General features: G+C 32.1%; 2 protein-coding genes and 1 non-coding gene across 4 annotated transcripts; 1 reads left to right on the top strand and 2 right to left on the bottom strand.

Annotated features, from left to right (window-relative positions):
• The first annotated feature begins 8,637 nt into the window (after nucleotides 1-8,637).
• On the top strand, nucleotides 8,638-11,485 carry LOC108327750 (60S ribosomal protein L7-1). The gene is made up of 6 exons (XM_017561446.2): nucleotides 8,638-8,730; nucleotides 8,812-8,978; nucleotides 9,094-9,182; nucleotides 9,595-9,732; nucleotides 10,828-10,930; nucleotides 11,019-11,485. Exons 2-6 carry the CDS (start codon nucleotides 8,814-8,816, stop codon nucleotides 11,232-11,234), a joined length of 711 nt encoding a protein of 236 aa, XP_017416935.1. The 5' UTR covers nucleotides 8,638-8,730; nucleotides 8,812-8,813; the 3' UTR covers nucleotides 11,235-11,485.
• A 962-nt stretch (nucleotides 11,486-12,447) lies between these two features.
• On the bottom strand, nucleotides 12,448-20,734 carry LOC108328294 (cationic amino acid transporter 2, vacuolar). 2 transcript variants are annotated; one of them, XM_017562140.2, is made up of 14 exons: nucleotides 19,781-20,734; nucleotides 19,024-19,225; nucleotides 18,758-18,842; nucleotides 18,480-18,617; nucleotides 17,870-17,988; nucleotides 17,656-17,752; nucleotides 17,007-17,179; nucleotides 16,832-16,898; nucleotides 15,558-15,716; nucleotides 14,570-14,825; nucleotides 14,291-14,396; nucleotides 13,886-13,998; nucleotides 13,594-13,669; nucleotides 12,448-12,865 (listed from the first exon to the last, which is right to left on the bottom strand). In XM_017562140.2, exons 1-14 carry the CDS (start codon nucleotides 19,929-19,931, stop codon nucleotides 12,709-12,711), a joined length of 1,899 nt encoding a protein of 632 aa, XP_017417629.1. In that variant the 5' UTR covers nucleotides 19,932-20,734; the 3' UTR covers nucleotides 12,448-12,708. The 2 variants fall into 2 exon arrangements, 1 of the variants encoding a protein (XP_017417629.1); XR_001832101.2 differs by lacking the exon at nucleotides 12,448-12,865 and having other exon boundaries at nucleotides 13,644-13,669; nucleotides 14,125-14,396.
• LOC128195660 (small nucleolar RNA U3) lies at nucleotides 20,493-20,713 on the bottom strand. The gene has a single exon (XR_008247457.1). It is a non-coding gene; the product is annotated as a small nucleolar RNA U3 (small nucleolar RNA).
• Nucleotides 20,735-25,230: the final 4,496 nt, after the last annotated feature.

Genomic DNA, 25,230 nt, shown 5'->3' with positions numbered 1-25,230 from the left:
TTATTTCATGCTAAGGATTACACTGTGAGTATACTTTGTGCTGTATTTGTTCATTATTGTGATTTCAGACTTTGCTACCTTCTGTGATTTCTTTTCTTATGCAAAGCTACAATTTTCTCGTGTTGAAGAACATCTTGGATTTATTGAAACATGTGATAGCTATGAATAATTCGGTTTCGCAAAAATTGGTTGGTTGGCTTTTGGAGTATAGTTTGTCGCCATCCCCAGAGTGTGGTCACCACTTGAGTCCAATATAACGTATTACTTTTAGGTTAAAATATTATTATTTTGGTTTGAATACTTATTAATAAATTTCACTATATTAAGATAGTTATGAAGTTTGTGAAGTATGGAAAAAAAGGGTGGACTTATAAGTCAGTTCTTTTATAACAAAAAGGGATAGCGTTTTTTAATTTTCAACGCCCTTTTCTAGTTGATTGCACTGTGACATTTCTACATACATATTTGTGATATTTACCTTCTCCAGTTGTATGTAAAAAAAATGTATTAGCTTATATTATTTAATTGTTTTATTTGTTCAAAACTATTTTTGTTGATTTAAGATTGTAGACAAAATTTTAGTTCAATTAAATTTATATTTTGAACAATTTAAAATCCTAGAAGTGATAGTTCTCCTGTATGTAATATTATCATATTAACAGGTTTGGTGATACCGTATTAGTTGAAAAACATAGACAATGATCTAAAGTCCAGAATCAATGATTGTTTGACTACATTGGTTGGAGTTTCAGTGAAATCTTTCACCTTTTTATTTAAAGTATTCCACGTACACAGATCTTCAAGAGGTAAGTGTTATTGTTTGTTTGTTTTTAATTTGAAAATATGTTTGTTTTTAATTTGAAAATACGAATGCCTTTTTAATGTGTTGTTTAATTTTTTTTGCTATATTTTGAATGATATATGAATGTTTTACTGTATTTTGTTTATTTATTATATGAATATATGATATATGAATGTATTAAAATATGAACAAGATATGTTTAATTAAAATATCAATGCATGATATTAATTATAGTATGATTATTTCTTTAAGTAAAAATAGATGGAAGAAGAATTAGATTTGTCGTACTTGGACCGTGAAGATATAGACGACGATGTGGTTGGTGTAGACTTTAATATACTCGCAATGCTACATCAACAATTACAACCAACAACCTCACTGGCTGCTCTAACAATGTTATGCATTGTTTGTCATGCCTTGAATATATTGAATATGTGCTCGAGTGATCCAAGTAGTGTTAGCACTTTCCTTCCCGACAAAGACCGTTGCAGGCAACAGTTAATGTCGTACTTGGTGCATACTAATCGATGTCGTGACATTATTCGGATGGGTGCAGAGACATTTATTAATCTTTGTGAGAGACTAAGAACAACTGGGTTAGTTAAAGATGTCATTCGCTCAACAGTGGAGGAACAAGTAGCTCAATTTCTTCATATAATTGGGCATAATGTTAAGAATCGAAGTGTCGCATTTTTCTTTCATCGATCTGGGGCGACGGTTAGCAAACACTTTCACAATGTGTTGGATGCTATTTTAAGTCTAGAATCAGAATTTTTAACTCAGCCATCAGGAGACAAGGTCCATCCATATGTCTTAAACAACAATCAGTTTTATCCGTACTGTAAGGTAAGCATATGAATCTATCAGTTTTAAAGTACTTTTACGAAACAATGTTTATGTTACGCAGTTGTATGATGACTTGTTAATTGAATGTTTAGGATTGCTTAGGGGCCATAGATGGTACTCATGTTCGTGTGAGGGTGCCAAGAACAAATGCTCCGAGATTTCGTGGAAGAAAAGATTGGCCAACTCAAAATGTGTTTGCCGCATGTGACTTTGATATGAAATTCACATACGTTCTAGCCGGGTGGGAAGGAACAACATCTGATTCTAGAATCTTAAAAAATGTTCTTGATCGAGATGATCCGTTGGTCATCCCCCAAGGTAAGTGTCTTCATTGGGATGTTATGATTGGTTGTTTATTAGTTAGTAAATGCTGATGTTATGCATTATTGTAGGTAAGTACTATCTTGGCGACGCTGGATTTATGCTTAAAAGTACGGTAATGACACCATATAGAGGCGTGCGATATCACCTTAAAGAATTCACACGCAGAGGACCACAAAATGCATGCGAGCTCTTTAACCATAAACATTCATCATTGAGAAATGTTATAGAAAGAACATTTGGTGTGTTGAAGAAAAGGTTTCCTATCATTGCAAGTGGCACTGAACCACATTATGGATTAGAGACAATGACAGACATTATTTTAGCTTGTTGTATCCTACACAACTTTATCCGTGGAATTGATAACGATGACCCATTGCTTAATGAGGTTGATAATGACTTAAATGAAAGGGAAGAGCATAATATGTCATCTTCCCAAGTTCAAGAAGATGATTATAGGGTTGGTAGTACTATTAGGGATGCCATAGCTGATGAAATGTGGCGAGATTATCAAAATTCATAGTTATTGTAAATGATATTTTATTATGACTCTGTTCTTTGAACATGACATCAACTTGGTTTTATGATTAACTGAACTTCACTTGTAACCATTTTCTTTATGAAACAGGAATAATATGGACAGAGGTAAGGGAGCAACCATTGAGTCATCTGCCGGTACACGAGAGTTCATTAAATGGACTGAGGACATGGATGTTAGGCTTTTGCATTCTATGATCGAGGATACTCGTTTGGGTAATAGGATTGATGGCAGCTGGACCACCCAAGCGTATAATAACATGGTTCAATACCTTCATAGTTGTGGTTATGTTAATGTTAGTAAAAATAATGTCAAAAATCGTCAAAAGGTATTGAAAGACAGATGGCGTGAGGTTCATGACCTCTTTGGTGGATTGAGCGGTTTTGGTTGGAACGCCGTAACTATGAGATTTGAAGCTGAGGACGAAGTGTGGGCTGACCTCATTCAAATATTTGTTAAATATTCAGACACGACAGATTTTTCAAATACATAAGTTCAACCTATATCTGTTTCATGTATGTTGTTTCAGTCGAGGTCAAATGCAACAAAGTGGAGAGTGAATAGCATCAGACACTACGATTTAATGGTCAAGTTATGGGCTACGGATCGAGCAACTAGGAGTGGTGTAAGGACCGCTCGACAAGCGCGTCGTCAGCGAGTTGGGCCTCGTGTACAGGTTGATCTGAATCAGAATCTGGAGTACATTCCTGAAGAGCCTACCTATCAGGAGTATAGAGACCCAACTCCACCATCACCTCCTCCATCCGTTGATGAGTATAGTCCAGGGCAGACTCAATTTGTGCCATCTGTTCCATCTGGAGGAACATCATCCTCACGAGGTTCAAAAAGGAAGGCACCTATGGTCGATGTGATAAATGCCCAATTTGATAAGTTGACCACCAGCCTCGATGGTTTCACAAATGTACTTGACTCTACAAATGTTTACTTCGGTGTAATTTCTGGTGCTGTCGTGCGTCAAGTCTCAGCAATGGAAGATAGAAATCAAATACTCCGTCGCAGCTCCACATACACATACACAGAGGGCGACATTTATGAAATGTTGAGTGCTATGAATATTGCTGATGAAAACTTGCTCGATCAATGTTATGATTTCTTATGTTCAAACCCCACATGTACAAAGAGGTTAATGGGACTTCCACCGCACAAGAGGTGGAACAAGTTATGTAAAATGATATCTGGTGGTGAATGTTAGAATGTTTTGCTTACTTTGTAGTTATGTTTTGCAATTATACTATTACATCTTGGCCTTCATCCATGTTCAATATTGAAGTTAAGGTTATGGTTATGTACTAATGATTTGTCTTTAATTATTGTTATTATTAATATTCTTTAATTTGTTATGACTTAACTTGTGCATGTTTTTATGTATGGTTTTGTTGAAGAAATTGTTAAATGGCCTCATCATCAAGCAAAAGGCCTAGAAAAAATCGTAAGGGAAAAGAATCTGTGACTCAGCCAGAAGATGCAGCCGATTTCAGACCATCTATTGCAGAACAATTAGATCAACGTCGTTTCTTCAGTCATAGCCATCAGATGGAAAACTACGCAGTTGATTTCTACACAAGGAATATTGTTGTGCCAAAAATAATGAATTTCGAATCATTTGCCGGTTCCAACTTATTTTTTACTCATCATTTGTTGTTTCAAGGAGCGGTTGAATTTGTGACGTTGCAAGCACCCTTTTATCCGGATTTGATCAAAGTTTTTTATTCAAATCTGAAGATTTTTGGTAATGGATATTTGGTCAGTGAGGTCAACAACACAAGAATTAGATTGAAACCTGCTGATTGGTTGAATGTTGCTAATCTGAAGTATGAGGGCCAAAAATTGTGTTATTCAACTATCCCAAACAACTTTCCCTATGATCGGGATATGGCATTAGCTACTATGGTTAGACCAGAAATGCAGGGTGAACGTGTTAAACCAGTTGGATCTTTGAATATTCATGATAGACTTCTGCATTATGTTATTGTGCACATGTTGACTCCACGACCTGCAAATTTTGCAAGGGTATTGCAGGAGGATATCTTTATGATATGGGTGCTTAAAAATAATATAGCTATCAATTGACCTCATCACATCATGCAGCATATGCTTAAATGCAAGGCCGGTGACACACCTCTTCCGTACGGTGTCCTTATCACCAAAATCATGCAATATTGTGGAGTGAATGTTGATGTCGATGCCAACACTCATATTGGGACCAGACATCATTTTTCAATTAATTCTTTGAAGAGGTTGAATATTGTTAATGTCAACGGTGTTTGGCAACACGATGTCGGCGATGATGAAGAAGAACAGCAACCACACCATCATGCCAACCTTGTGGAACCTCCTCCACATCTTTCAAATCCTAATATGATGATGACTCAAATGTGGGAGGGGGTACAAGACTTGCAACACAGAATGCAGGGTATGGAACAAATGCAGGTGCGGGTTCAGCATATTGAAGATAACTTGACAAACCTATCTCTCGACATGAACCGACAATTTGCTCACCTGAATCAAAATGTTAACTCAATTCTTCACCATTTAAATGATTAAGTTGCTTACTCTTCCGTCAGTGTATTACATGAACTTTTTCTTGTACTCGTTAAATGTGCTTGATTGCTTACAAACCTCACTGAAGCAATTTCATCACGATCTATTACAAATATATTTCTATGTTATTACGTTCGTTGTTTTTATATTATGTTATGTAAAAGTATAACTGTTTTTAATTATCGCCTTCATTAAAAATTAATAAATCTCACTTCCATTACAAATAAATTCATACTACTTGGAACTAAATTATATTCAAAACAAATACTACATTTTAATAATAATTCATTTTACTAAATTATAATTGAATTAATTTTTATAAATTATTTTTAATAATTATTTTTATTTTTTTTCTCTTAATAAACATTTTTACAAATAAATATAACATAAACAAATATCATTTTATATCACCTTAATACCTAGGGGCATTTTAGTAATCTTTAATTTCTACCAATTAAACAAAGTTTTTAAAACTGTCACATCAATCAAATCCTACACTAATTCTCACAAACTTTACCACTAAATCCATTCTCAATCACCTTCAAATCCACTCAAATAAACACATAAAAAATTACCCTCAAATTCATTCAATCACTCTCCCCCAAATAATCTCCCCCAATCAACCCCAAGTGAACACACCCTAAGTGTTTCCCATCGCTCTCTCTCTTCTTCTCCCAAAATGTCAATCTCCTCTCTTCTTTTGTTTTCTCTCTTTGATTTAGAGTTTTTAGGATTTCTAAACACCAAACCACCCCTTAATTAATTTCTATACCGATTAAATAAAGGTAAAAAACTTTTTTTTCCCTAAGCAAAAATAAAAAATAAAACAATATCATAACAATTATGTTCTAAAAAAAATATACACTAAAAAACACTAATCTCCAAACAAAAATTCAAAGTTTTAAAACTACTTTATTTTTAAAACCCTTATTTTCCCGTATCTTACACCCTAAATAATACATTATATTTTATTATTATTATCTTACAATAATATCTAATTATATATAATAATGTTTCAAGATATTTTTTAATTTGTATATCTCAAGATATCTTTTAATTTGTAAATGTATCTAGTATATAACAATATCCAAGAATATCTTTTAAGATATCTAATAATGATTTTTCTAATTGAATAATTTTTCACCAAATCTTATTTTTTAGAAAATTCTTTAAAATAAAATAAACCATTTAAATAAAAATAACAAACTATTTTATCTTTTATTTAAAATAGTTAACGACATTTGTATATATTTCCTAATTATTAAAATTTCTAGAATCTCATGTTCCCCACCAAAAACAATTTTCATCCTAAAAAATGTACTTACAAAATGTATCTTTTTCTTATATTTTTCTATGATAAGTCTTAAGATAAATAAATTATAGTTAAGCAAACACAACAACACATTCATATTTTAACCGACAATGCATAACAATTATTATAAATATTAATACACACCACATTTCACATGAAACAAATAATAAAAGAAATAAACATATATTATGCACAAACAAGAATCAAACATATAACCACCAATCCATAGTAAGAAGTTTTAAATATTGTGCTACCATTCACTTCTATGATAATTATCTTTTCTTATTTTAAATAATGACTCTCATGACTACCACATATTCTAGATATCTAATTTTTCTTCATCGTAAAAAAACAATTGGGTGACGGAGAACCTGAATGTGTTTTGTGTGGGGTTGTTGATGGATTGAATTTTGATGAATTGGGGCAATTTCATTTTGCAAAGGGAGCTTACATACTCATCAAAGCTATCAAGGATGACATTACTCTGTAAGGCACCTCCCCATTGTTGTGCGTGAGGAAATATTCTGTTTTTTGTGTTGTGAGTGTGGGTAGCAAGTTAATGAGAGAAAAATGGAGATAAGATGATTACTGAATGAACCATATATAGTGAGGCGACAATAAGGGTGTAGAACATGGAGATGTAGAGAGGTGAGGGCAAATCTATGTTACGTGTTTGTTATGTATTATTTGGTGTAGATATAGTTGATTAGAGATGAGATTGAACGTGAGTGGTGATGTGTGTGCTTTGTCGAAATGACTTTGGATAAGGGAAGAAGATGAATTGGATAATAGAGAATAGAGAACTTGTGCATGTTGGATGATGAATGGGTTGTGTTGGAAATTGAAAGAAAGACATGGATGTGGAAGATAATAGCTAGAAAATTGTAGAGAAGAAGAATAATAAACTGTTGGATGCATGTGTAGTATATATACATGTACTTTAAAAATAGGTCACATGTCGAGAAATGAAACATGACTCACTTTTACTACATCAAAAAATAATTAACGTTGTTAGATGACGATGATGGTATTTATACATTGCTTAAGTATAATAGACTATTAAAAAATGTAAATTTATTGAATACACAATAGGTCATAAAACAATGTTATGAACTCAAATTCCCAAATCTATCTTAAAATATAATTAAGCCTAAATTAAATTAAAAAGTTTCTAATCATAAAACTAAATAATTTTTATAATTTCATAAATATTTTTTATTGGGTAAGTGACTTTTTTTACTTGATTATTTGAATTTAAAAATATTATCACTAAAGGGGATAAAATTATATACACTAGAGATTGAAGATTTCCTTATGTAGATTTACTTTCTTAATAATAGTATAAATAATTGAATGTCTTCCCTCTATTTCAAAATAAATAAAGAACTTTTCTTTTTAATACTTATTTCAAAATAATTGAATGTGTACGCTTTTAAACATAACACCTACCTAATTAAATAATTTGTCTTTATTTCAAAATAATTAAATAATTTTATTTAAAATAATAGTTACATAATTAAATAATGTTTCCTTTTGCAAAAAAGTTTAAATAATTTAAAAATAATGATTACATAATTTGCTTAATACTACTTTTATAATAATATATTTTGAAATTATATTATTAATGTAATAATAATTAAATTACATATATTTTAATATGATAAAAATGTGAACTATGCAAATTTTTTATTAAATTATAAAATAACTTTTAATTATTAAAATAAAAGTATTAATGAACTATAAAATATGTTTTTTAAAATATTATTAGAACAACAACTAATTTAATAATTTTATTATAAGCATTTCTTTTATGACGTAAATAATGTTTTTAGTATGAATAATTATTTAAATTTAAAAAAAGTTATTAAAAAATAAAAGTAAAAGATATATATTTTTATTTTAAACTTTTTTATGGTAAAAAAATAATTATAAAAGTAAATATAAAATTTTTAGAATTTTATTATAAATAATTATTTTAATTGAAAAAATAATATTTTTAAGAATAAACAAATAAAAAGATAAATTTTTTAAAAAATTTAAAGAGTAAAATTGATATTTTAAAAAATAGATATTTAAAAGATAAAACTGAAAAACAAATATTTAAGTCCAAAATAATATTTTTTTTATAATAAATATAGATAATTAATTAAATTTTAAAAAATAATCATAAAAAAATATAAAATCCAAAGAAATCGTAGACACCAAAATGAAATTAAAAGATATATGAATGAAAATAAAAATAAAAATCAGTACTATATAACATCAAATCGAAATACTATACACTCTTTAGGGCTTCAGGTTTTTTATATCTGGCCGTTCTCTGCTAGAACCCGCCACCATCTCCGTCAGGTTTCTCTTGCTCCAAATCTCTTACCTCTCTCTGTGGTTTTGAAATCCTAAGGTTGACAGCTACTCACTGTGTGTGTGCAGAGATGGCAGAAGAGAATCCAAAGCCTCTGAATTACATCCCCGAGGTTATACTCAAGAAGCGCAAAAACAGGGAAGCATGGGCCTTAAGAAAGAAAGAGCAATTCCAGCACAAGAATTTTCAATCCATCAAGAAGCCCGAGGATTTCATCCACGAGTATCGCAACCAGGTAACTAACCAAATGACTAAAAATCCGTCACAGGTTTATCTGAACCTAATATGCTTGATTCACAGACAGTTTTTGTAATAAGTTGCGAAACCTAATGGGTTATGTGTGTTTATAGGAAGTGGATCTCATTAGGATGAAGCGAAGGGTGAAGAGGAAACTTCCTCAAGTTCACTCCAACATATTGATAATCATTCGTATACAGGGGTAGGTACAGGACCTTGTTTTTCTTTTTGACTTAATTATAGTCCGGTTCTTACATTTTTACATATATTTTTTCTTTTGTGTTTTAGTCTATTCACTCAGAAACTGTTCGTTTTAGATCCTTTGTATACATTTTCAATGTGTTTTAGGCCCTGCCCTCCTAAATTGGAGGGGGTGAAACTGATAATAAATGAATTTGTAAGTTGTAAAGATTAAAAAGTTTAGGTGCAGGGACTTAAACTAAAAGGGATAAAAAAGTGTATGTGTATACTAAAATGAGTAGTTTCTGAGTGTAGAGAATAGAGTATAAAGATTATGTGGGTATAGGGACCAAATAGGTAGCTAAACCTTTTTTTTTTTTTCTTGAATATTTTTTATGCCTTTTGAATTGTGTATGTCTGTCGGGTTGTTTTAGGAAAAAGGACATGCATCCAAAAACAAGGAAGGTGCTGTACAGCTTGGGTTTGAGGAGTATGTTCAGTGCTGTTCTTGTGAAGCCAAGCGAGGGAATAATGGCCAAGCTACAGAGGGTGGAACCATATGTGACCTATGGGTATGATATTAATTTATGTTTTTTATTTTGTGTATTATATGTTTGGTGCTAGCGAGGGTTGAGACCATTAATGTTCATGGGCAAACAAAGTGTTAGGGTCCATTTAGAAGGGTTTATTTATTTATTTACATTTATCTTACTTGAGAAAGAGAATGATTTTGTTATTTTCATTCATATCAATTACATTCTCCTTACTTCTATTTGTAGCAATCTAATCTTCTAGAAAAGGGAAATAAGGGAACAATATACTGAAAAATAATCTAGAAGATCATATACCTATTTTCTCCAATTAGGAAGATTATATAGATATTTTCTCTAATTAAGAAGATTTTATAGATATTTCATAAAATTACAAAAAATCTTGCTGTATAAACATGTGTATAAGTGTTTGGGGCTGATGAAAAATATCTTATGATTTGTCCATGAGTTGTTTTCAGCTATTTACAACAATTTTTCCAGGATGATCTGTGAAAAAAATTACAATTATTTGCAAAAAGTTTAATGTTATTTTTGAGTTTAATTGTAGAAACATGAATTGTAAAATCTTGTACATACAGACTTGTTGTGGAAAGCACTATTTGAATAAACTTCATAAACACTAATAGAGAAATAAAAAAAGAAGATATAATGCATTGAGTTTTATGTAAAACTAACTTAACTACATAACTTATGCACCTATATGAAAATAACTGTTATGAAAGCTAAGTACATAAGTGGATTTTAGTTTATGTAAGAGCTTAATTCAATTTATCTTATTTGTTCTCTTGCAAATACTTGTGGAGAAGTATATTCAAACACAGTTCTTATTGAATAAGCCTTTGATAAGTTGTTTATCCAAACTGACTGTTAATATCTGAAGTTAAAGATGTTTATAGTAGATGCCTGCAAGTTATTTGGGAAAGGAAAATGCTAAGCATGTTGATTATGTACCAACCCAACTAATAAATCTGTTTGTTTGTGTATATGGAAGGAATAGTACTACCCTATACAATTTTTTTTTCTTTTTATGTTTATACTCCTGTGTATGCTTTCGTTGCTAATGGAAAAGAAATGACTTGAGTTGTTCTTTATTTTGTGAATGTGTTTCTTTTGAAGATATCCAAACCTTAAAAGCATAAAAGAGTTAATTTACAAGAAAGGACTCGCCAGGATGGATGGGCGGAAAGTTCCCTTGACAGATAATAATGTTATTGAACAGGTAATATATGGAGTTCCTGGATCCCTGGTTTTTGATTATCATTTCTCCCTACTTGCACTTTGTAAATGTTCCAATTTTTCCCATGCAGGAATTAGGAAAGTTTGGTATTGTCTGCATAGAGGACATGGTGCATCAGCTGTATAATGCTGGTCCCCACTTTAAGGAAGTTGTCAGATTTATGTGGCCCTTTGTACTCAACAAGCCAGCCGAAGGATTGAAAGGATCTAAAACCCTATTCAAGGAGGGTGGAGACACAGGGAATCGTGAGGATCTCATCAATGAACTGATCGATAAAATGAATTAGTGGCCATTGTAGTCTCAATTTTGATGTGTACTATGTCCATCGGATGATCCTACGTCAAAGCATCTCAGTTTTTAAGTAACTAATTTATTACCTATCTTTATAGTCTTAGATAACTGCATGTACCTCTTAGGCATTTGGAGAAGAAAGGGATAGCAGCATGGTATGCACAGGGGCTTGAATTAGTGAATTCTCAATATATTTTAAATGTCAGGAATGATGATTGAAGTTTGAATGAAATTTTCTTTATAGAATCAAAGTGCCTTATTCTTGCTTGTGATGATTTATGATTTGAAAATCTATCATTTATTAGGGTTTTTAACAGGATTGCCTATTTATTGACTTAATATATCATCAACACTCAAATTCACAAGGTCTGTTAAACAGTGTGAAATACTCAATTACAAAGAAAATTTGTTCAATTGTAGCCACTGGCTTAATGACATCTGCACAAGAGTGCTTCATAATGGTAGGTTCTAAGACAATGTAATCAAAAGTCAACATAGAATTTGTTTGTGATGTTCAGATGGATAGGATTAAGCAATTTTTATTCTTTTGTAATGAAACCAAAAACTCTCGACTTTTAACAAAAAAACCTTTTATAGAAACCTTGGAGACAATAGACTGTAAAGATCGTATAATTAAATTGATGTTTCCACAGTAGACTGGTGGAACATTTTTAGTTAAAGTAAGATTCACCTTGCCAATCTGTAATAAAAGCTTGTATAACAAATTTGAATCAGTGGCCAAGTGTTATCGAATTGAACTTGTAAATAGGTTGTTCGAGCCAACCAAAATTTTTAAATTAGATTATTTCAAGAACTGCTATGTTAAACATTTGCTGCAGTGCGATATCTGTACATTCACTGCACCCACCAATTTACAAAAGAATAATATATATTACTGTGGCCACAAATAATATACTCTTATATAACAATACTAGTTACATTGGTTTATGTGATTTAAGCACTGATCTACTTAAATAACTAGTAACTCATCAATCAACCAATATATGGACTGAATAAATTACCAATTTTTTGGAACATTGATGTATATCAACGCAAGTGCCTCTCTGAAATCATTCTGCTAGTGAAAATTTACAGAGAAATAGGTTTACTTAAAAGGTTGGTTATACTAAATGTGTGTTTGGAGACACTGAGATATTAGATTGTTATGTCAGGAACCTTAGCATAGATTTCTCTGGTGTTATAATTTTTCCAGAGCCAAAAAGAAAATTTGAGATTTAAAGTATAAAGTTGAATATATCTACATAGCATGCCCCAAGTTTTTCAAGATGTAATGTACAACTGCTAAACAATGGTGAATATGTGAGAGATAATTTAAGGCATACCACAATGGAATTCTTCTCTAAAAAAAAACATGTACATGACCCTAAGCTGAGAGGCACTTGCTGTACAGGGATTACGTGTTCAATTGGGGGAGCTGCAATATTTTCTTTGGCTTGGGATGGAAGAAATTAAGCAGCACTGCTTCGATAAGTTTGATAAATTTCATCCACTTGCTTTGCTGGCACATAAATTGCATCTTTTAGAAAGCTATGAGTTCGGCCATAAAACACATAAACTAGTAGTCCTGTTCCCATCCATATAGAAACACGCAACCATGTACCATATCTGAAACAAAGATGAGTAAGAATTAGAAAATGCAATTCCATTAACAAAGTTTCAACATTGAACTGCTGATTCTGCAAAATACTATGAATATATCTCACAGTTTTATCCATTTGACTCTTCTCTGTTATTTAGAATGTTGGTTGAATTAGACTGTTTATTCTACATCACTTACATTCAATTTTACAAAGCAGAGAAACAAATATGAAAAGAAAAAGATCGTGAACATTTTCAGGAAATGTAGTTCTTGAATTGAATTATATTTTTATTATTCTATTATCAACCAAAGTTTTAAAAAATGGTCCACAGTTATAATTTCGGTCACATTTCTTCTATGACCAGAACCAAATGAGCAACTTGTTATAAACAATAAATATGAACCAGTGAAAAAGGATAGTTCAGTAAGAGAAACCGAACAGGAGCTTTTCCAATTGACATTACACAAAAATATCAGTTTCTATTCAATTAAAGTTCTTGCCATTCTTACTATTTACTAGAATGAAGGTGAAATTATGTTTGTCACTATTACAGCAGGCAGAGGAGAAAGATAATACTAGATGTATTCTGATATTAATTTCATTAAATAACAATAAAATTCTAAGTTATTAGTCTTGAAATGAAACTACTTCCATCAATTTCAAGATTTCCACACACAGCCTAATGTAAAAAAATACATTTGAAAAGCGAGTTTGGTTAACCAAAAGTATAACAAATTAAGTATTAATGCTTACCCAAGATTAACAAGTAAGTAGGAATTGATGAGAATGCAAGCTATGGGAAGCAGTGGCACAAAAGGGCAAATAAAACCTGAAAAAGATTAATGATTGAGTTATCTCTCAAGCTGAATAGAATTAATGGTCAGCCTATTTTTTACTGTTTGTTATAATTATATGCAACTCTTGTTCAATATACTCCATGTGTGTGACACTAGAAGATATGCACCTCTGTATTATTTGAAAGGAATAAGATAACCAACACTACTCATGAATTTATGTAACACAAGGACATGGTGGTAAGATATACCTCCAGCGTGCCCAAAGTCATGTCTTGCATCATCTTGATCTATTTTGATTAGGAAAACAAAACCACACAAAAGAATAGCACCTCCAACTCCACACAATGCAAAGCGAACAGAACTGGCAATAGCATAAAAAAATGCTCAAAAAACTGGGAACCTCATGCAATCCTTAAATGACACGAAAAACAACAGATGAAGTGCATAAATTTATTGAAGAGATTATCCTGTAACAGTATTATCAAACCTCTTCAGTTCTCAGAGGATAAGGCCTAGTCCCTAATAGCCCATTTCCTTTCATCTCAAACCAACCACCAAACTATTTAGGGAACCTGAATCCTTGATTAGGTATTGAGAAATTTCCATTGCATGTGAAGCTTGAGAAAGGCTACATAATCTGCAAGTAGACTAACCTAGGAAGAGTGAAATCTGAAGCTGCATATGTAAGGACAAACGCCCCTAAAAAGATCAGTGATATGATCCACCCAACAACTTTTCGCCTTTCAGCTTCAACTATATCTGTACCCAAAATAAATAAATGTATGAAGGAGAAAATCAACATATGCCAAATGACAGGATTATAACAAATGAACCAATGTTAGTTTCTTGAGCGACTAGATTATATATAATGAACACTAAATTGTATTATCCATTAAAAATATTGGTAAAGGAGAAGGAAAGTGATAACTCACGGTTTCCTCCAGAAAAATGTGTGGTAAAATAAACTGAAACATCCTCCTTAACGATCAAAGGCTTGGTGTGCTCAGAAGTATTAGCATCTACGTCTCCCACATTTGTATCCGAACTGCTCAAACTATACCGCTTCAACACTGAAGCAATTGAATCCTTGAGAGATGGAGGCAGTGGGACTTCATTTGGAGGGACATATCTTAGGATCAACACAGACATTGCCACCATGGTAAATGCTAAAAGTGTACCCACACTAACCTGCAGGAGAAAAGTTATATACATATTAGTACAACTATCGACATATACATATTAGAACTACCATAGGAATACTTCATGTCAACGGAGTATGGAATAAAAAAAGCAAAAAAATATTCTAGCCATATTGGAAAAATAACACATTCACGTCAACTAGATATAATGTCAATACAATACATAAGTAGGGTCACTCATCATTTTATAAATCGAGTTTCTAAGATTGAATTAGGTCAAAGCTACTTTACAAGATGATATTAGAACTGACCCTCAGAAGGGGTCACTCACTACACTTACCATGCCCAGAGTTGGACACTTGAGGGGCAATCCTGTCACAAATTTTGTAAGATGATGGTATTAGAACCTATGCCAGATCTACTAAAAGGGTTACTCACCATGTTATAAGCCAAGCCCAATAGTGGGGCAATCCTATTGGACTTGACTGATATAAAAACTCGTTATTTAACTTCCCCAAAGCAAGGTGATAGATAAGTTGATTTTAGCTTTTGGAGAAAAAAAATATTTCTCCTTCTTGTGTGTGTATGGAGAAATCTATGTGAACTGAACCAAAGTAAATTTAGTTACCGTACTATTCAAGGAGAGTGAACTAATAATAGTATTGGTATTTAAAGAGTGTGTTATTAGAGGAATGTTAGTTGCTATAACGCACTATTTCATTTAGTAATGAAACTTGTATCTACTGAATCTAAAATTGTAGCAACCAAGTTCCAGACTTACCATCCCTGCCAGTTCAGAGACTTCCATAGAAAATGCCAAGCCTGCAGCCACGATGCCAGTAACTATTGTGCCCTTAACAGGAACCTGAGTCTTCTTATTTATATCAGCACAAAAGGGTGGCAGCAATCCATCCCTTGCCATAGACATCAAAATTCGTGGCTGAGAAACATTTAACAAAACACAATGGTCACTTTGCCTGGTAACTCAATACTTCAGAAAAAGAAAAGGACAAAGTTTGTGATAACTGCTGGTACAAGCAATCATAGAATGAAGCATGAAAGAAACGCAGCATATATTTGAATATGATGATTCGAATGAAATTCAGTACACTGCACCTTGGTCTTCTAGTTCATTACATAATTCTCTTAAGAGTCAAGCTTATTGGCTAATAAAAATAAGGGTCTTTGCCAATGAGGCACTGGTTAAAATATCAATAAATTAAACTTTTAATGAAAATCACAGTGAGGGTGCCTTGGAAATAATGTCAGAAATTGAGACTTTTCTGTTTCCTCAGTCTTTTCAGGTTGAACTATAAACCTTGTCTTGTGGAAAAGTTAGGTGTTTGTCAGTGGTTAAGTAAAAATGAGTGGTAGCATATTTACATCTCTCTTGCATGTATTAAACAGAGAGAAACCTTTTGTAAAATATAACCCACTGCACTAAACAGATTTGATATCATTGCTTTTCTCCCTTCTTCCATCGTATATCTTCACAAGAAAAACCCTATTCTCAGTTTCTTTCTGGATTTACAACCTTTACAGTTTTTCTTATTTAATAACAAAAGTAGTGAAATGCATTGATACATTTTGCATGAAAACTTTCCACTTTTAATTTCTTAACCAGTATTCCAAGGGAATTTATTGACATTCTCCTTGAAATAATTAAGTCACATAAATCCCAAATTAAGACCCACAAGTACTAATACGTACAAATACCCTTTTATCTCTCAAACTAAAACAGCTCATAAACAAAAAGATGTGTCAATTTGTCTTGTTAGGCACATCATTAATATGAGAATATAGAGTTTGTCGTGTGTTTAATACAAAACTTACACATCCCCAGATCAACAAAGATTTATATTTACCCATAAAAGTGATAATTTAAAGTACTTCAATAGTTTATAATTTTAACCATATATTAAAAAAAATAGAGGAGAACAACTTTCGCCAAATAAAGAGAAAGCACATATGAAATATGTTATATTCACAGCAGAAAAATAAGAGAATAAACAATTTCAGAGGTGACAAAGCCCACCTGGGTTTACATTAACTTACCTGGGGAAGTATCCCACCCAACAATGCTGAACAGAGAGCTGTGCAAGCACCAGCATTTATAATGTAACTGCAATCACAAACAAGAAATTTGTCTATGGTGACATAACATCTACATAGACTAAGAAACTAAAATTTGATGAAGAATCAGATGGAAAATTGTAATGTCTAAACTTACGCTGCCCATTGCATTCCTTGTTCAGCAAATGCAGAAGATATTGGTGTATCCGGTTCAATTGCATAATAAGGTACTAAACCAACTACAACAAGGGATACCATCATATATATCCCACAGCAAAGAAACAATGCACCTGCAATACCTAGGGGTAAATCTCGTTGAGGATTTTTCACCTGTTTCATCAAGTTCGAACAATTGAGCATCCTCAAGTATGCATATATGTTTGGTGTAAATTATTTTGGAGAAATAATTGCCTCTTTTTAGGTAAATACTTTTTGTTTCTGGTGAACTCAAGCTATCCCAGTGGGAGCCAAGGATTAATCTTCCGAAATATTGAGATTGATATATGAAGTTCATATCTGACAAATGTTTTTCTATACATACGGAGCTCTCAGGACTAAACTTCTGATCACATAATCAAAGAACAAAATTATCTGTCAATAATATACTAGGTTTGATACCTAGTTAAATTTTTATCTCTCAAAATGCTTTTAGTTTCTAAAAAAATTATTTGCTTGTAGTTCTTAAATGTAACAGAAACATTAGTATTTTCCCTACAGACAGAATATATGTTGAGACCAAAATTTTCTTTTTGTTATTAAGAAAATTGAGCTGACAAAATAATATAAACTTAACCATCATTATGTACCTCTTCAGCAGTGCTGGCAACTGCATCAAAGCCTATGTATGCAAAGAATACTGTGGCAGAACCAGCCAGTATCCCATTAAACCCAAAGGGAAAAAGTCTGTGAAAGCAAAAGAGACAAGCCTTAGGTAATTAGAGACCAAACATATAACATGGGAGAAGTGCAAAAGCAAAAATTTAAAGTACCAATCAGGAGTTTTGTCAAATGAAACAGTACCCCATAGGAAGATCATATCCAGGCCAACCAGACTTGAATCCCATGTAACCACCAGCTACTATGACAAAAAGCAATGCACATATATTCACTGCTGTCACTATTCCTTGTACCACTGTACTCTGCATGTATTAAGCACTATAAATTTTTGGATATTTTAGCTTAGAAAACAAATAAAGAACAGTGACAGGGTGAATATGTTCATTGTGCAAAGCTCACGGTTCGGTCACATACAAAGGATCCATGCAGTATCTTACACGAACAGAAAGAAAACAATATCACTCATATATACAAAGAAGAAATATTAGTATACAAACTCCTATATTACATCAATTTTTCAAATAATACTTTGTAATAAAACATTTTATACTTTGTAAATTTCTGTATTTTCAGTAACTTTATTTTACAAAATGTCTACTCGTGTAAAGATTTATAAATAAGCCTTTGTGAGCTGATTATTACTAAAATTTGATTAGTTTTTATTTTTTTTATAATCACAATAGCCTATACTGAAGGACTTAGGTAGATCATGTAAACTTAATTCCTAGATAAAAGTAAGAAACTTGAATAGGTCATTGTGATTTATTAAAAGCTTGTAATAATAGAAAATTACCTCCTTGATGCCCAGACACAAGAGTCCTGTAACAAGTAATACCAAGACTGCTGCACATGGGTCCACAACTACATCCATTCCAGAAATATGGTACCGCGATATGAACACTGGTAAATTCTCCTTACCAAAAAGTGCAGCCTAATCACACATTTCATTCATGTCAGTGTTTGAAATCATCTTTTCTTGCAGTTAGTTAAGCTAAAAGCAAGCAAAACATTCTATACAAATTCTCAAATTCATAAACCTGATACAACCAAAAAACTGAAATAACAACGTACCAAATTGGGGGTTATGCCACGAGCAACAGCAGCACTACCAATTGTATATTCCAAAATCAAGGACCAACCAATCAACCAAGCAACACTGAAAGTAAAAGTAACCATCATTACTATGAATGTGAGAAGAAAAGGAACCGCCAAATAAGGCTGCTAACACTGAATGATCCAATTAGACAATGGAAAAGAAAAACAAGAATGATACTTAATGGACATAGATATTATATAAATTGGTGTACAACGTTAAAACATAAAGGAAAAAAGAGTACCCTTCTCCAATACATATGTATGAATAGTGATATGCACTCCCTGCAGAAGGGCATCTACTAGCCAACTCTGCATAGCAAAAGGCAGAAAGACCAGCTGCTAATCCAGCAATCAGAAAAGAAATGGCCAAAGCAGGTCCAGCATGCTCCCGTGCAACTGCTCCCACTAGAACGTACACTCCAGCACCAATTGTTGAACCAACACCTGATCATCATATACCAATGTCAAACTCAATTGCAAAACAATTAATGTGTGTTCATTAGAAGCTAAAAAATTAGAAAATAAACACACTAATGTCTTAGGAATCTTGGTGTCAGTTTGAATCCCAATTTGAATAAAAGTGAAAAAATTGAGCAATATAAGAAAATGAAAGACTCTTCAACTTTTTGTTTTGAAATTGGTATTGTAATTTCTTTTATAAATTGGTATATAAAGAAAGTAACATTAATCATACCTGTAGTAAATATAATATCAAAGAGGAATTTTCTTTGACTTTGGAAGACGGGGAAAACAAAATCATGATAAAAATATACAATAAAAAAGGGAAGGAATATGTCGTTCTGCCAATAAGAAAAGAGGAAATCCGACAAATGTACCAATCAAGCGGTCAAACATGAACACAAACCAAACATTTTTCCACATCACCCGAAAGTTGTAACAATTCCAGGAACGTACCCCAGATGAAAACATGATTAAAGATGAGATTTTTAATTGAAAAAATAAGAAGAAAAAGGAGAGGAAAGGAATTGAATTAATCACCAATAGCAATGAGATGAGGAACAGTTAACTCCCTGGCAAGAGAAGACTGAGAGTAATTCCTACTTTGAGAATCAACCTGCTTCCTCCTAGTTAAAAACTTGAAGGAACCCCCTGAACCATTTTGTGATTGTGAACCAATTGAAACACCCATCAAAGAAAAAAAAAACACACACACACAGACACTAATATTTGCTAGCTCAACCACAAAGCCAAATCTCCCTCGATGAAAAACAAAATCAACGTTGTCCCAAGATCAAGGTGCACAACACAAAGGTGGTGGTGGTGTGGCCAAAATTAACTAATGTCGTATAATTCTCCTTGCTCTGTTGATGGGGTTGTTGTCGTTATGGACAAAAGTGGCAAAATAAGAATCTGAATTCGAAATTCTTGTGTCTTTCCTTGCTTGATGGTGGTGACCAATGTTGACAGATTGACAAAGACGAATGAAAGGGTAAAGGAATGCTTAACGCCAGATGGTAATCCTATAAAAGGCATCACTGAAAGTAGGGGCAATTATATATAGTAATGTGCTAAGTTTATGTCTCATTACGTGTTCACCTTGCATGTCAGCTATCATATGTCTATAGTTAACTCAAAACTTATGGATATGAAAGAAATGTTAAGCGAGTTTCTGAACAAATTATTGATTTAATCAAGATGATCCTGATTAATGAGAATTAATGCAAATGTGTTTAAAAAAATATGAAGTAGGAGTCTGTCAGACAACCCTGCGACCATCCCAATTCGTAAGAACGGGAACGATCCTCTACAGTTGGTGATGAGCCTAGTCCGCAGAGAAGACCACCACTACCGTCAATCACGCTCTGATCACAGGGTCATGGTTCATCCACCAGACTTCAGTTCCTGTCTCCTTAGAACTTAAGGATACAGAGGTACGAGCCTATAGAACAGATCCTGTTCAAGTAAGGTCGTGGCCAGAACTGTCTGGTTGACGTTTATAAATGTACTTTATTTCCAAAAGTCTTTCGATGTGGGACTATATTTGCTGTTGTCATTGTGAACAGTTCCTGTCTAGCTAGTTTCTTATTACTTGCAATCTGAAGATGATATTTGTGGTGGCAAGTCGGATTGTAATCTCAACATTTAGCAGTTAGATAAACACTCTAACTATATCAATTACTCTGCTTTCACACTGCATGCACCCTACTTTTCATTTTACATTTTTCTATTTACTTCTGCTATACTTTTTTTTTCTCTCTCTGCATCTCTGCTTTTTTTTTTTTTTACTTTCATTTACACTTTATCACCATTTATCATCCTTGGTTTTTATACTACGGCAGTTATATTAACCAATATTATTATATATCAATGATTCTTTTTAGAATAATTCTAATATGGATTATATGTTTAAAATTATCATCCATCCGTTCGTTCAAAAATATCAAGTTAGTATCTATATACGAAAATTGAAAATTGATGTAATTTAGTTCTTATTTATAAAAATAATAATATAATCTAATCCTTTTGGTTAAATGTTTTTAAAACAGATGAATAATTTTTCAACAATATTGATCCTAAGGTTATGTTAATCATCTCAACAAACAAACTATTTTTATTAACAATTTCAATTAAAAATCTTTAATATGTTTCAAGAAATTGATTCACAATTTATTAATTAAATTTTATTAATCTCACTCAATTTCAGACTAAATAAAACTGAAAAATCGACGAAAATAAAAATAAAATAACTAATAACTTTTTTTTTAATGTTGGAAGTGCTTACTCCTTGTTTTATCCTAATATACTTTTGTTTCCAAAGTTTTCTTAAACTCTACTAAATGTTGAAAAAGTGAAGGAGATTCAGTTATCCGAAGAAAGGTGCTTCTTTACGCACCTCCGTAGTTTCTTTCTGCAAGTTTTTGCAAAGTTTCCTTAAAGTCTAATAAATGTTTGGAAAAACTTTCTGACAAATACTTTTAAAGAAAAAATTAAATAAATAACAAGAAAAAGATTAATGAGTTTTTTCATACAAATTAAAGTTTTTTTTCATACAAATTAAAGTTTTTTTTTCTCATATATTTGTTTATAAAAATTTCTCATGTAGTTTTTCTAAATTCTTATTTTTAATTTGTTAATAAGTTAATTTTGGTTTGTAAATGAAAAGAGATTATCTATTAGTATATTTACAAAAGATTTAATTAGGATTGTTAAAACGAATTGTTCAAGCACACATTTCAGTTTACTCATTCATGATGGACATTATCAAATTCATTTGGTACAACTCTTAAGCATTAAACATACATTAAGCATTAAACATACATGCATATAATCAACCGAATTAGGATTCAAAGCATATTTCAAAGACAAAGTAATTGGACTTTTCTATATATCCTTCGTTATTTTCATTATTTATGAACAATGTAATTGAATAAGGATTTCGGAACTCTTATCTTTTGAAATAAATATACCAATTTAATTATTGAAGTTTTTGAAAACTACGTTCTTGCTATGATAAAAGATTGAAATTTTATCGGTTTTAGCGTTACAATAATAACAATAATAATAATAAGGATTAAATATATTTTTGGTCCTTAAACTATCACGCGATTTTGATTTTCGTCCCTCTTCGAGACTTTGATCTATTTTCATTCTTCTCCTCTCAAAAGGTCCCAAATTTAGTCCTCCATGACCAACTGTATTAACTTGTATTAACTTTTATCTTAAGTGTCCAACAGTGTGTCACGTCACTTTTCCTTTTTTTGTCAACCTTCCCTCCCTGGTCTCTTTACATGGGGAGGCTTCTCTCCTTTCCTTATTCAACTGCCTCATCCTCTTCACCACCACACACAGTATGTTTGTCATCCCTCCTCTTGTTCTCCTTCCTCTCACTCATGCTCACCACCTGCCCCTCCATAGCCTCCTCCGTGTTGCTGCTCCTACTCACCGCCATGAACTCCACTCGCGGCTTTCACATAAAAAACAGAAATAACAACGTTGTCATGATAGTTTAATAATAACAATAAAAACAATAACAACAATAACAACAATAACGATAACAAGATAACAATAACAATAACGATAAAATAACAATAACAATAATAATAATAACGATAATAATAATAATAATAATAATAATAATAATAATTACCAACAACTACAACAACAATACACAACACTCCAATTTTTGAGATGTCGCAGTTACGAGAAAAGATTCAAATTTTTAAAATATAATATCATTGCGAAAATGTAAATTCAAAAGTCTTTACAATTAACCCAAAATAAATCATAATTCAACTTGATTTCAAAATAAAATACACAATGAAATTATTTATTTATAATAAATCCATAAATTCCACAATTCTCTCAATTCCCTCCTCGTGCTAAACTGCTTCCGAATTATCTGCACCATCATTTGCTCCCGTATAATGATCATCACAAGTGGAAACCATAATCACAAACATAGGGGTGAGCTAATCGAGGATCAATCATAATAAGCATATCAATATAACTAATAAATGTTAAACATTCATCACAATAAGAAACACATCAATAACACAACAACAACTTAAACACGATCACTCATTATCATCACAACAAGTGGTCCATTTCCCGTACACTACCATATCACTTAATCATCATAACCAATTCAGTACGAGTCACACGACACCCTCTTCCCATACCACACGACCAAAGAGAACTTTCTTCCTGCATCACACGGCCAAAAGAGTCATCAGTACTCGAACCATCCTCTTCCCCACATCACACGACCGAAGAGAACCCCTTTCCCACATCGCACAACCGAAAGAGTTATCAACTCTTGAATTCATCCTATTCTCACATCACACGACCGAAAATAATTTCTTTCCCACATAGCACGACTGAAAGAGTCATCTATACTCAAATCATATTGTCCAACAATCTTACTCAAAAATTAATTCTCCCATAGAAACTTTTTCTTAACAATCCTCAAATAACTATCAACATAACCAAAGTCAAACCAAAAAATAAATATTTGACTTTATACTAGATGAACCCCTTTTTTTTCTCACTTACACCCATAATGAGGTGTGAATCCCTTCTCTTTTTAAAGTGGATCCCACGCGGATCCCATGTGGACCACCACTCTCTCTTAGTTTTTCAAAGCCCACCTATGCTTAATTATAAAAGATTGTTTCTCCCTGTACCTCCACACCTTCTCCCTACACCTTCACATTCCAAAAATAACCTTGGGATTATATTTTTCTTCAATGAATTTCGAAATTCATTGAAGCTTTCGAAAAATTCTTCAACGGATTTCGAAATCCATTGAAGAATTTTTAAAGGCTTCAACAGATTTTGAAATTCGTTGAAACACAAAAAATGGGATGTAGGGTTTTTTGAATTGCAGAGGATGGTTTTGGAATTTTAAAAAGATGAGGGGGTGCAAGGAGAAATGTGTGGAGGTGCAAGGAGAAAGATAGAGTTAATAGATTTAGAGGATTTAAGAGTAAATTAGATGTTATTTTTTTAAATAGATTTGGAAGTGATTGAAAGTGAATTTTGAAAGTAAATTTTGTAAAAGTTTGTGTAGAATTTGACTTATAGATAAAAAAATATTTTATTTAATAAAAATTAAAGATTACCTAAATACTTTAGTAATAAAAATAATATAAAATAATATAAAATAATATTTATTAATAACATAATAATGTTAGTATATTGATATGGTAAAATGAATTGTAAAGGATACATGAGAGTGAGAGAGGTAAAGAACCCATGTTCATCTTGGCTCAAGTGAGTCAGTGGTCTCGCTAAATGTTACAAAGAGATAGACAATAGAATGGATATTAAATATGAGAATAACATATATAAAGTAGTTATTTGTAAAATGTTTTAATATATAAAAATGTTGAATAAGAACACTTCTATTGAGAAAAATATGATCATCGATGATATACAAGGATAACACTTTCCCATGAGCATCCATATACCATATTACAATTAAACAACACTTCATGATACAGTCATCTTTCCCAATACCACAAGACATCATCTTCAAGTAAAATAAAATAAAATTGTGCAATAATCTAAAATTTTAATTTAATAGAGACATAAATTTTCAAGAATCTTCTTAGCAAATTCACACTGATGTTGCGTTTGCTTGAGAGGAAAACATTGTAGAAATGTATTTGCACAAACAGATTGGACGTTAAAATTGCGTTCACTTGAGTGAATTTTGTTGATTCTAGTGTGTGTTTTTGTTGATTTTGAAATGCTAACTGGGTTCAATGATTCTAGTTTCTTTTTCCAATGTTATCTTACTAATGTTTTAGAAATTAGAAGTAGAGTTATCTTCACACTCTGTTCGTTTGGAAAGAAAATATTGTTGAAAGAAATTGGAAGAGACGGATTTGAGAGGTTAATTGCGTTCGCATCAACAGATTTGGAAAGAACAATTAACGTTAATTTGCGAGATAAAGTACTTTTTCCATCTTGCGGATGCCATGCGA

Source organism: Vigna angularis, chromosome 2, assembly GCF_016808095.1.
Source record: "Vigna angularis cultivar LongXiaoDou No.4 chromosome 2, ASM1680809v1, whole genome shotgun sequence".
Taxonomy (NCBI): domain Eukaryota; kingdom Viridiplantae; phylum Streptophyta; class Magnoliopsida; order Fabales; family Fabaceae; genus Vigna; species Vigna angularis.
The sequence above is the reverse complement of the archived record's forward strand: the minus strand, read 5'-3'. Positions and strand labels throughout refer to the sequence as shown.